Source organism: Phascolarctos cinereus, unplaced genomic scaffold (assembly GCF_003287225.1).
Source record: "Phascolarctos cinereus isolate Bilbo 61053 unplaced genomic scaffold, phaCin_HiC Scaffold_1;HRSCAF=81, whole genome shotgun sequence".
Classification (NCBI taxonomy): Eukaryota; Metazoa; Chordata; class Mammalia; order Diprotodontia; family Phascolarctidae; genus Phascolarctos; species Phascolarctos cinereus.
The window spans coordinates 216,004,857-216,016,610 of NW_027555514.1; the positions used below are offsets into that span (position 1 = coordinate 216,004,857).

Below are 11,754 nucleotides of genomic sequence, written 5' to 3' on the forward strand. Positions count from 1 at the left end.
ATCACTATTCATTTTTCTCCATTCATAGGGTGGGTTTAATATGTATAGGCCTGGCAGCCACCTCCCTCACCTTGGAGGTCACCCCACCACTGGGATGGTCCCCACCCTACTCCCTGTTAGGCCATTAACCCTACCTCCCAGGTTCTGGCTCCTGAAGAGGGGCACCCAGGGGACAATAAATTATCATTATTATTATTATTATTATTGTTGTGTTTATAAAAGGAAAAAAAAGCTGTGAAAATGAAGAAACTAAGCAAAAGGCTGGGAGAGAACAGGGAGTGGGAGATGGAGCTAGGGAGAAATAAGAAAAAAAGGAAGGAACTTGAGTTGATAACATCAAAGAGTTTTGAAGAAGGAAAGATTTTAGAAATCTAGGCAAATCAGAGGTTAGAGGGCCCAGTGGAAGCACCTAGCACAATACCACACTCATAGTAAGTGTTCAATAGATATTAGCTGAATGAATGAATGAGAAGTGAGATGGAATGAATGAATGAATCCCTGATCAACCCACAGAAGAGACCCAATTGATGATAGGCCCCCTGCTCAATCTCCCACCAGAAATGAATGTGTGGAAATTTGGGTGGGAGACCAAAGATAATTCAGACTAAGAGAGAGCAACTAGAGTTTGGGGAGCTAGGAAAAGGAAAATGGCGGAGATAATGCAGGGAAAAGAATGGGGCAATTCTGGAAGGGAGGATGAGAGAGGACAGCAGGCAGTTGGAGGGATTTAAGACAAAAGGCTTGGGATGGTGAGTTTGGAGGAACAAGGGGAAATCGGGGTTAAAATGAGGAGAGGAAGAGTAAGCTAGTTGGGAGGACCACTTAGGGAGTGTGTCAAAACTAGGCGGGCTAGAGTGATAGTAGATGGAGGGCAAATCAGGGGTTTAGAAACAAGGGGCAGTGAGACTGGGGTTGAGTTTGGGGAGTGTGGTGAATAAGGCAAGGGAAGGTAGGGACGAGCAATGGGGAATGGGACTAAGGCAAGCTACAGAGAATGGGCAGCTGGGGAGGGCCCTCAATTCAAATCTCCAGTAGGCTGCTCTGCTCTGGGCTGCCTCCTGGGGCTTTCTCGGGTGGAATGGGTGAAGCTGTTGGCCGGGGGGCTTGGCTGCCCTCCTCCTCTGCTCCCCGAGCCTCGCCCAGTTCCTTGGGGCCAGTAGAAGGGGGCCCGGGGCCAGGCTCGCCATGGGTACGCTGATGCTTGCTCAGGTGATCACTTCGGGTGAATCTCTTTGAGCAAAGCAGGCAGGTGAATTTCTTCTCTCGGGTGTGAGTGCGGACATGCCGCTCCAACTCGTCTGAGCGAGTGAACCTCTTGCCGCAGAAAAGCCAGTTGCAGACAAAGGGCCTCTCTCCCGTGTGCCAGCGAAGGTGGGCCTTCAGGTGCGAAGCTTTCCCGTAAACTTTGCCACAGCCAGGAATGTGGCAGCTGTGAATGGGTTTCTTCCTCAGCCCAGCGGCCGCTGCCCCCAATCGCTCTAGCTCTTGGCAGTTAGGGCAATCACAGGTGGAACGCCCAGCCCCTCCACCCCCATAGGCACCACTGCCCCCTGTGCCTGCACCCCGAGGAGGCTTGTTCCCACCACCTCCTTCTAACTGCCCCCCGTTGCCCACAGCCTTAGGTTTGTAGACATCCTGGGGCAGGACATGCTGGGGCCCAGGAGGGAGAAGGTGGGGGGCTGGGTAGGGGGCAGGGTTGAGTGGAGCAAATTCAGAAGGGTAGGTGGGGAGCTGGGGATTGAGTGGAGTTTGAGTTGGGCCAGTAGACAGTGTCCCTTGTAACCCATCACTCTGGCTTTGCCCACCACCTAGCCAGTTGCCCCCTGGATGCATGTCCCACCATGGGGAAGGCGTGTTGCCAGGGCCAGGAGAGATGCCTGCATGAATTCCTGCCTTATACCATGAGCCATAGGGGTGTGTCATGTCCAAGGAAGTGTAGACACTGGGCAGGCAGTCGGGAGAGCCGTGCCCTTTGGGCACCAGTAGCCCAGGGTCCTGGGTACTTGTGGGCCCAGGGAAAGAGGGAGAGAAGGGGGTATAGTCATTGGTATAGCCTGAAGCTGGGGCTGGAGGGCTGGCTGCAGAGGAAAGGAGGCCATTGGTGCCTGCAAACGGAGCTGGGTAGGCATCACCCATGGCTTTGGGGGCAGAGAGTTCACTGCCCAGAGAGTATGGCTTCTTGGCACCGGCTTTGCTTGCAGTAGCTGAGTCTGGAAGAGGGCTGGAGCTGCCAAACTTGCTGCAGGCTGCAGTCAGCATTGCCAGTGGGCTGGAGCCATAGTGTGCTTCCTCCTGTAGACAGGGGAAATGGCCATGAGTCAATGGGCAGAGGATGGGAACCGAGAGCAATTGTGTACCTGAGCTGAGAGGGACTGGGCATAGTGGTCTCCCTGCCTCTTCTCTCTCTACTCCAATCCAGCCTCCACTCAGCTGCCTAAAGTGCACACACACCCCTACCCGATCAACTCCATGGCCTCCCTTTGGACTGCCAAACTAAAAATAAGTTACCAATAAAATTACAAATAAAATACAAATTCTTTTGGCTTCTAAAGACCTTCACGATGTGTCCTTTTCTAGTCTTTTTCCAGGTTACTCCTTTCCGCAAACGATCCAGAAACCCTGGCCTCCTTGCTTTTTCTTCACGCACAACATTCACTTTCCTCATTCTGTGTCTTTTCCCTGGTTACCCCCAACGAAGGAACTGCTCTGCCTTCTCCCCTCTGCCTCTCCTCTTCCCTGGCTTTCTTCTGGTGTCAGCTCGAGTCCCACCTTTTGCAGGAGGCCTTTTTCTTTTCTTTTTTTTTCTTTTCAATTTTTTGGCTAGGCAATGGGGTTAAGTAACTTGCCCAGGGTCACACAGCTAGTAAGTGTTATGTGTCTGAGATCAGATTTGAACTCAGGTCCTCCTGAATCCAGGGCTGGCGCATCCATTGTACCACCTAGCTGCCCCACCGGAGGCCTTTTTCTAGTCATCCCTCTTATTCCCCACCTTCTTCCACTCCCTCCTCCCTTTTACCCACATATTTTAGATATGCATAGTTATTCCTGGCAGGAATGATATTTTTGCCTCTTTATATCCCCAGCATTTAGCACAGTGCCTACTACATAGTAAGTAATTAATAAATGCTGTCTTCTTGAACATACACTTGCTGTCACTATTTCCTACTCATTGCCCATAAGAGAACTTACTTCCTCTGGGGTCAGGATCCTGAGTGAGCTATCTCTTGGCAAAGTCTTGGGCCAGGGAATGGGGGTGGGAAAGGAGGGGAGAGTAAAGACACTGAGACATTGAGAGTGAGCAAAAGTTATCATGGAGCCAAGACTGGCTGGAGGAAGAATTTCTTTCAAGACTGTAGCAGACACCCCCAACTCCATAAAATGCCAGCTAGCGCCCCAACTTTGGGTGGCTAAAAGGAGCAATGCAGGCTCAAATGGCCGGGGATCTTAGGGCCCTCTCTAAGCTCAGAGGCAGCTCCACGTTGCCTCGGTGCTTCCCCACCCACATGGGGCTCCTTGCCCCAGCACACTGAAGGATGGAGGATGAGCCATTTCTATTAGAAATGCCAGGGTGCATTCTCAGTGCCTTTCACAGCCAGTGTCGCCAGACCATGGGGCTTCCACCTCAGCATAGAGCCTGGCAGAATTTGAGTTAAAAGGCTATGCTTCTCTTGCTGAAGGGTTTTAAGTACCCAACGTCAATGAGAGGACCACAAGGAGAAATCTTTGAAGCATCCATCTCCATTCAAGACCCTCTATTATTCCTATTCTCCTATCTTTAGCATTCTACCAAGAAACAGACTCTCAAATGTTACCATCTATGACCCTTGTGGCCAAGGGAATGAGATGTCACCTGAGCTCTTTACCTATCAGCTTAGGCTCCCTAGGAGCTGGGAGTCAGAATCCCTGGGTCCCAGCAGCTTTGTCTGTATGAGGCACTCTGAGTGAAGTTCTCCAGGAACTCAGAAGTCCAGCATTCATAAACCTCTCACCAGTTAGCTTCCAGCAGAGATGTATATGGGACAGATGTGTAAGTGGGGTCCTGGAGCTGAGGGTAGGTACGGCAAAGGTTTAGGCACCTGCTCCCTTCTACTGGTCCCCCTTCAGCCCATTCCATTGAAAGACAAAGCTGACCACCTCCACTTAGTACGGCTGAAGGATCTGCTGACCCTTCAGGGTCCCCCATTAGAAAAGCCATCATCTCCCCTCTCAGCCTGGCCACAATAACCCAAACCCCACCCCCTCAAACTACTAACTTTCTAAAGCTAAGGAGAGTGTTTTAAATCAGGGCAGGGCTGGGCAGACTCTGGAAAGGGAGAAAGGGAGGAAAGGAGGGTAGGACTGAACAGGATAGCAGTGCTTGGGGAAAAGGGACGAAAAGAACAGAGGAAACTTTGAGACAGAGATGAAGAAAGATAGAGACACTGTGAGAAATAGGGAGAGACTCCAAGGACCAGGGGAAGGAAGTGAAACAGAAGGAAAGAGAAAAGAGAAGATTGAGAAAGAAAAAAAAGATCATTAGAGAGAAGAGAGAGAGTCCAAGGTGGAAGGAGAGGAAGAGATATGGAAATACAGAGACAGGCAAATATATGTATTTTTAAAGCAGACAAGCAAAAAGACAAAGGAAGAAGAAAATAAAGGAAGAGATTGAAGGGATAAACAAGGCAGTTAGGAAAAGGGCTGAAAAAAGGGAATAAGAAAGAGGAAAGAGAGGAAAAAGTGGGAGTGGGTTCCGAGAAAAAGAGAAAACAGGGAGAAGTGGAAGGCAGACTTCCCACCTAGGAGAAAACTAACCCTGGTTCTGGGCCCCAGAAACCCCCCAGACCAGCCTCCCTCCCCATTTTCCTCCCCCCACCCCCCCAGCCCTGCCCGGCTCCGTTGGTTTCTCTGCGGTTGGTTTATTTTTAAAAACGCCGACGCCGTCCCCCCGCCCGGCCCTCTCACTGTGGCCACAGGGGCCTCAGCCAAGCCCTGGGACCCCACCCAGCTGTGGGGAGAGAGGGAGGAAGCAGGACGAAGTCTGTGGGGGGGTGATCTGGGGCCTCTCATGGACCCTAGACTCAGGGAGAGATGGTCCCTGAGGAGACACAGGAGGGGTGAGGTGGAGACAGGCAGGACCCTGGGGTCTCTTCCAGAGTCTATCTGGAGGTTGGAGAACTGGGAGGAAGGCGGGGCAGGATGCCCAAGTTTCCATCCCTTTGTACCTGAGTTTCCCTCTACAGAAATAGGCAATTCCCTCTCTCATTCATTTGAAGACCCAGGCTTTGTTAAAGCTTAGGAGGGCTCCTTGCATTTCAGATATACTCCATTCAACCCCACTATCTCCCCGGACTCTTCCTAAGACGACAATCCAGTTCCCAGAATGAATATGATTCCTTCCAGGGACCCAAGAGTAGAGACCTCCCCATTTAATTCTCCTTCCCTCAGTAGACCTCCCTAAGCCTTTTTATGGACTCTGGCGGTACCTTGTCTACTCAGATCATCCAGAACCCTGAAAATGGGTGAGGGGGAGAAGAATCATTTCCAATTGCTTCCTTTCCTTTCCTTTCCTTTCCTTTCCTTTCCTTTCCTTTCCTTTCCTTTCCTTTCCTTTCCTTTCCTTTCCTTTCCTTTCCTTTCCTTTTCCTTTCCTTTCCTTTCCTTTCCTTTCCTTTCCTTCCTTCATAAATTGCTTCATTTTGATGTATGTTAGTTGAATTTGGGGAAATCATAGGATCCATAGATTTAGAGATGGAAGGCAACTTAGAAATCATCTAGTTCAAACTTCTCATTTTACAGATAAGGAAACTGAGGCCCAGAGCACTGTACATGTACTCAGGAAGACCTGAGTTCAAATCCTGCCTCGATCACTTATTAATTTCATGAACCTAGGCAAGTCATTTAACTTCTCCCAATCTCAGTTTCTTCTTCTGCAAAATTGAGGGAAGGAGAAAAGAGAGGTTTGTGTTCAATGGCTCTATGATTCTAAGTTCTGTGACTAGATCCAACACACATTGTGTGCTAGACCTGAAATTTGAACCCGGATCTTCTGATTCCAAATATAGCATTCTTTGACACTGTACCAGAGAGAAGCAAAGAGGGAGTGTGGATGTGGGTGTGTATGTATGTGTTGTATGATCCAGCACAGATGCTTTATCCTATTTCTCCCAGATCCTCATCTCCCTGTCTCTAGCCTACCTTATACATAATACCTTACGAAATATTGGCTGATAGATTACTAATTTCTGATATCCAGACTTTCAGTTGTAAGCTCCCCATTATTTCCTAAGCCTTTCCCATCCCCTAATTCCAGTTTTTCTCAGTTCCCAATTTTCCAAAGCCCCACTTCTTTCTTCCTTCTGCCCATCTTTCAGGCTGTACAAGTGTTAGAAGTAAGATGAGTAGGAATGAGAAAGGCTAAGGATCAGTATCCTCCACTCTCTGGGCCTCAGTTTTCTTCTGATCTCCCAGGCATCCCAAAAGCTAAACCAGCAAAAAAGTATCAGTTGTGACAGGGAGTTAAACAATTCTCTTCTACCTTAACCCTCCCCCTTAAAAAAAATTCTCCTTTAGGTGAAAGAAATGAAGAAGATAGTTGGGAAAGACTCCAGTGTATAGAGAATAAATAGACAGAAAAGAGGGTTGGTTTTTCATACGTGTAACTCTGGTCCTGCACTCTCTGCCCACCGGGGTCCGTAGGGCCCCTGATCAGCCCTTCCCCCAGACACCCTAGCCACGTCAACAGTCCTGACACCCAATATAACCTCTTAGGCAAAGATACCTGAGCACCTTCCTCCTCTCTACACAGCCCCTTCTATAGCCCATGAGGAGGAAGGCCAGAGGGTGGAGAGAGGACCTAATCATCTTCTCCCTCTCTCTTACCAGGCTGGAAGAGGGGTGTAAAGTTCTGGGCCTCATATGAGAAAATAAAATCGTGTTCTGAGGCGCAGCACCCCATCTACAGCCACACAGGCATGCAGCACACAAACATACCATGTATATATAGAGACAATCACAATCCTTGCTCCCCAGACCCACAGATAGCCACAGATAACACTCATATATACCTACACAACAAACTTGTGCACATTTACCCTCTTACACTACAACATATGAGCGAATGGATGAGCAGATGGACATACATTCATACCAAAACACACACAGCCTGTAGTGCTTATTTAGGCTTTTTCAACCCTGGGTCTAGAGAGCAGGGAGGAGGGCTCAGAACTGGCCCAGATCCAAGAGACCAATGAGAGCTGAGGACCCAGGAAATCAGGCTAGGTGATCTCTAAGGCACCTTCCAGTTTTAAATGCTGTGATTCTCAAGACAGAGAAAGAGACTTAGAAATAGAAAAGCAGAGAGAAAGTGAGATGCAGAGAACTTGGAACAAGGAAACAGGCCCTGAGTCTGAGCTCTGGGATCCCACTGCCCCTCCCCACTCTGTCTCTCTCTACATCCTCTCTAGTTTGGGGTTTCAGTCTTACACTCCTCCCCCCATCCTCATCCTTTCAGAAGTTAAGGGTCCTAGACCCAGACCTCAGAGTGCCCTTGTGGCCTTCAGTTAAAGCAGCTAGGGATGCTGGGGTCCTAGCCCAGAGGGGAAGTGGCCCAACCCGTTCAGGAGCCACCCACTCCCAAAATAGAGCTAAGTTTGTCTTTGGCTGAAAGCTAAATATTTGCAAGCCGGGCAGGCAGCCCTAGACCCCATCCCTCCCCTTGAGTTCCCTCTCTGCCCTGGACTCAGGGTCCCTTCTACAACAACCTCCCCCCAACCCTCATCCCCACCACCTCTGACACACACATGGGCTAGGACTGTCCCAATCCCTCTTAAAACTCTCAGTCTTTTCGTTTCACTCCTCCCAACCCCCCACCCCCGGGGCTAGCATCCCAATATTCCAGCCCCCTCCCCAACACAAACCAGACCCAGATGACGCTTGGGGCCAGAAGTCCCTGGAGATGGCGTCTCCTCAGCCCCATCCCCAGCTGTCCACTCCCTGCCCCCTCTGGCCTCTATGTCTTTTATTTCTTGCATCTCTCCTATAACTATAAGCATGTCATCCTGTTTCCCTGCCCTTTCTTTTGCTCACCTAATCCCTGTTCCCTGACTCCTCATCTCTTCCTTCTGTTTCCAGCCTCTGAATTGACCCCTTCCCCTCTCCCTGCCCCCACACCTCTCTCTCTCTTCTTCTACCCCCATTACACCTTTCCTGCTATGTCCTTCCATTTACATGTTCCTAACTCCCTTTCAGCCTGCCTTATGCTCTTCTGTCCTACCCACCCTCTCTACTCATTAGAGGAACTCTTAGCCCTGACTCCAGAACCTTGGTCACTGGATTGTGTATGACATGGGGGAGACTGAGGCCCACTAAGCCTCAGGACAGCTGTTCCTATGTCTGGGGGGTGGGGGGAGGAATCAATTACCTCTAACAGGGAGGACGCCATCCTGGGGGCCAGGGAGTGGGTCCCAAGGAGCCAGGCAGATGAAGAGACTGAGATGGAGCCGAGGGATAGAGATCCAGAGAAAGAGAGAGAAAGGGGAGAGGGGAGAGGGAGGGAGAGAGGTTGACTGGGAGAGAAGAGATCTAAAGTTAGAAGGAACTGGGGGGGGTTGGGGGGGGCTGCTCTCTGTCTGTAGGGATCCACCCTCTAATTACAGCTTTCCCTTCGGAGAAGGCTCCCGATCCAATGAGGAGGGCGAGAGAGGGAGGCAGAGGGTCCAAATTTCCTGCTCCATTTGCTGAGCTCCCCAAAGAAGGGATCTAGGGGGAGAATGGAAAGAGGGGCCCTGGAGGAAGAGAAGCGAGGGAGAGGAGGGACCCAGGGACAAAGTGATGTTAGGGCCTCCTTAGTGGAGGAGAGCTGGGTAAAGGGAGGGGGGACTTAGGTGCTCTACCCCCGACCTCCCAACTTCAAAGGTAACAACCGTAGGAATCTTCTCCCAAGGCCCTCTCAGTCTAGGTACCTGAGGCGTCCTGGGTTGGCTGTCCCGGGTCCCTCCTTTCCAGGGGTCTAGGATTGGGAATGGGTGGGAGGGGGTGGCCTCTGGGCCTGAGCTAGGTCCCAGCTCTTCTCTGGCTTCCACGCCTGTGCTCACGCTGGATCTAGCCCCCGACCACTCCGGCTCTGATTCCAACTCCACTGTCCTGCTGCTGCTGCTGCTGCTGCTGCTGCTGCTACTGAGGGAAGAAACAGGAGGGAGAAGGAATAAACCCCAAACCACTAATTAGAGATCCAGGGTGGGGGGGGGGGATGGGGGATTGGGGACGACACTCACACAGAGACTGGAACACACTGACACACACTGACAAATACTGGGAGGACGCACACACACACATGCTGACAAAGGCACACAGTTATACATACCCAGACATACATAAAGAAAGACAAATGTACATACTGACAAACACAGCCACAAATGTGCTTGGTGACACAGTACACAAAAACACGAACTCGTGCACACACACACACATATACCACCCAGATACACACTCTGTCCAGCACACATCTCCAGTCACACACAGACTCCCACACACTCTTCAGCTTCTTTCCCCCTAAATCAGGAACGCTGAATCAGGGGGAGAGTATGTGTGTGAGTGCCCATGGTGTGTTGTGGGGAGGACCTGGAGGAGTAGAGGTTTTTGCTGTCCAGGTTCCAGGAGTCCCTGTCTGGAAAGGGGCCGGGAATGCAAGGAAGAAGATGGATTAGAAGGAAGATCAGGGAAGCTTGTCAGACCCCAACTCTTCTCCCAAAGCCTTAGTTTCTTTGCTAGGAAAGCCATTCATTCAATCAATCAGTCATTCATTCACTCATCCCATAAATGTTTGCTGAGTATCTGAGATTATGTGCAAGACACTAGTGAGACACAGTGTGGAATAAAATATAGTCCCTGCTCTCAAATAATTGACAGTCTAAAAGAGAGAGAAGATGCACAAATTAAAAATACAAAGAGGTACAAATACACTTTGAATTTGGGCTGGTCACTTCATCCCTCTGGGACTCAGTTTCTTCATCTGTAAAATGAGAGTGTTGGAATAGATAACTGGTGAACAACTGTTTCTACTCTAAATTCCATGGCCATGTTATTAGAGTTCAGAGGAAAGAGAGAGAGAGAGACAAAGAAAGAGACATGGAGAGAGAAGAAAGAGACAGAGAGAACAGCTCTGGCTTGGAGGCATCAGGAAGCTTCAAGGAGGATGGGAGCCTTGAGTTAGGTCTTTAAGGATAGGTGGGAGTTCAAGAGTCAGACATGGGAAAGGAAGGGAGAAGGAGGGTAAACCAAAGCCTACCCCGCTTTGGACCTCAGACATCAGACCACCTAGTCTCCAGAGCAGCTTCATCAATAAGATTTGAAAATTCCTGGGGAGAGGGGACAAAATGGCCAGAGGATCATTTCTCATCTACTTTCCTGGTTCCATTCTAACAGTCCATTTTTCCTCTTCATCAAGCCCACCTAGCTAGGGGTTGAAATGGACAGAGTTCTAGAACCTGGAGTCAGGAAGACATGAGTTCAAATCTCTCCTTAGACACTTACTAGCTGTGTGACCCTGGGTAAATCATTTAATGCTGTCTGCCTCATTTTACTTATCTGTAAAGTGGGAATAATAGTAGCATCTACCTCCAGAGTTTCTGTGAGGAGAAAATAAGATATTATTTGCAAAGCATTTAGCAAATTTTAAAGCTAGCTGCTGAGGCTGGTGAAATAGAAGCATAGCCTCAATCATCCCTTGACATTCTAGTCCACCCAGACAGAAATGTAATTTCTACCCATTGCACCATGGTTCATCTTTATTTGTGACAACGATGCCCGGAAGGAGTTAACTATCTATTTTATCATTGCCATGCCTGTGTCATTCTGTAACTGAAAAGATGGAGGATAGATCTCAGGAAGGACTTCCCAACTGGGGAGAGGTAGGAAATGTGGAGAGCGCAAAGTGGGGGAGGGGAGGGAGAGGTCTCAGCTGGGGAGTGGGAATGTAGACCCAAAGAGTGTCTCACCTGAAAGTTGGGTCCTGGGGATGCTGGTGGGGCAGGAGGAGTGGGCCTGGTATTTGAGCGGTGGAACCGGCATCTCTCCCACAGAGGGGCCCAGCTGGCTCAGGTTGTTTTGTAAGATATTCCCCCACCCCCACCCCACCCCTGCCCCACCCCTGGGAGGAATGATATACCCTGTCCCTTTCCCTTTTCTCTCCCCACATCTGTCCCCTTCCTCATTCCCCCTCCCCACCTATCTTTTCTCCTTTGTTCAGGTCCTCCCAGTTTCCAAAAGAAGGTGAGGAGAAGAAAGAGAAGTTCTAACAATTAGTGTTGGGAGGGATCTTGGCACAAAGGGATTTGGACCTCAGTCTCTCAAAATTCCAAGATTTCAAGAAATGACAAGAAAGACGTTTAGAGCGGGAAAGACAGAAAAAAGGAAAGAGACACCCAAAAAAAACCCCCAAAAAACAAACCAAACTCCTGAGACAAGGAGACAGAAATGCAGAGAGATAGGAGTAAATAAATGACCAGAGGAAATGACCTGGTTTGTAGAGTAGGCAGAGTTAAGTGGGCCTGGGCAGGTGGAGGGGGGGGCAGGAATCCTGATATAAATAGCTTATAATTGTGTCTGATGATTACATGGGCCTCCTCCACCCGTCTACCCAAGAGGAAGTACCCAGAATGGGGTGTCCCGGTGACCTTTTGACCCCACAGTCCTAGGTGCTGGACATTAGAGTCCCCAGCTCTCAGTGGGTGGCAAGGGAAACAGATTATCCCAAAGGCAACCTAGGACGCAGTGGAA

At 49.8% G+C, this 11,754-nt stretch overlaps 1 protein-coding gene across 1 annotated transcript; it reads right to left on the reverse strand.

The window, feature by feature from the left end:
- Window positions 1-575: 575 nt before the first annotated feature.
- On the reverse strand, window positions 576-8,419 carry SP7 (Sp7 transcription factor). The gene is made up of 2 exons (XM_020966035.2): window positions 8,399-8,419; window positions 576-2,292 (listed from the first exon to the last, which is right to left on the reverse strand). Exons 1-2 carry the CDS (start codon window positions 8,417-8,419, stop codon window positions 1,021-1,023), a joined length of 1,293 nt encoding a protein of 430 aa, XP_020821694.1. The 3' UTR covers window positions 576-1,020.
- Between the last annotated feature and the right edge of the window lie 3,335 nt (window positions 8,420-11,754).

Bases quoted from the DNA above. Each gene is read 5' to 3' on its own strand.
- SP7 (XM_020966035.2), bottom strand. From the start codon at position 8,419: ATGGCGTCCTCCCTGTTAGAG. The intron at 2,293-8,398 runs GTAATTGATTCC...CCCTGTCTACAG, and splicing joins TGGCGTCCTCCCTGTTAGAG to GAGGAAGCACACTATGGCTC.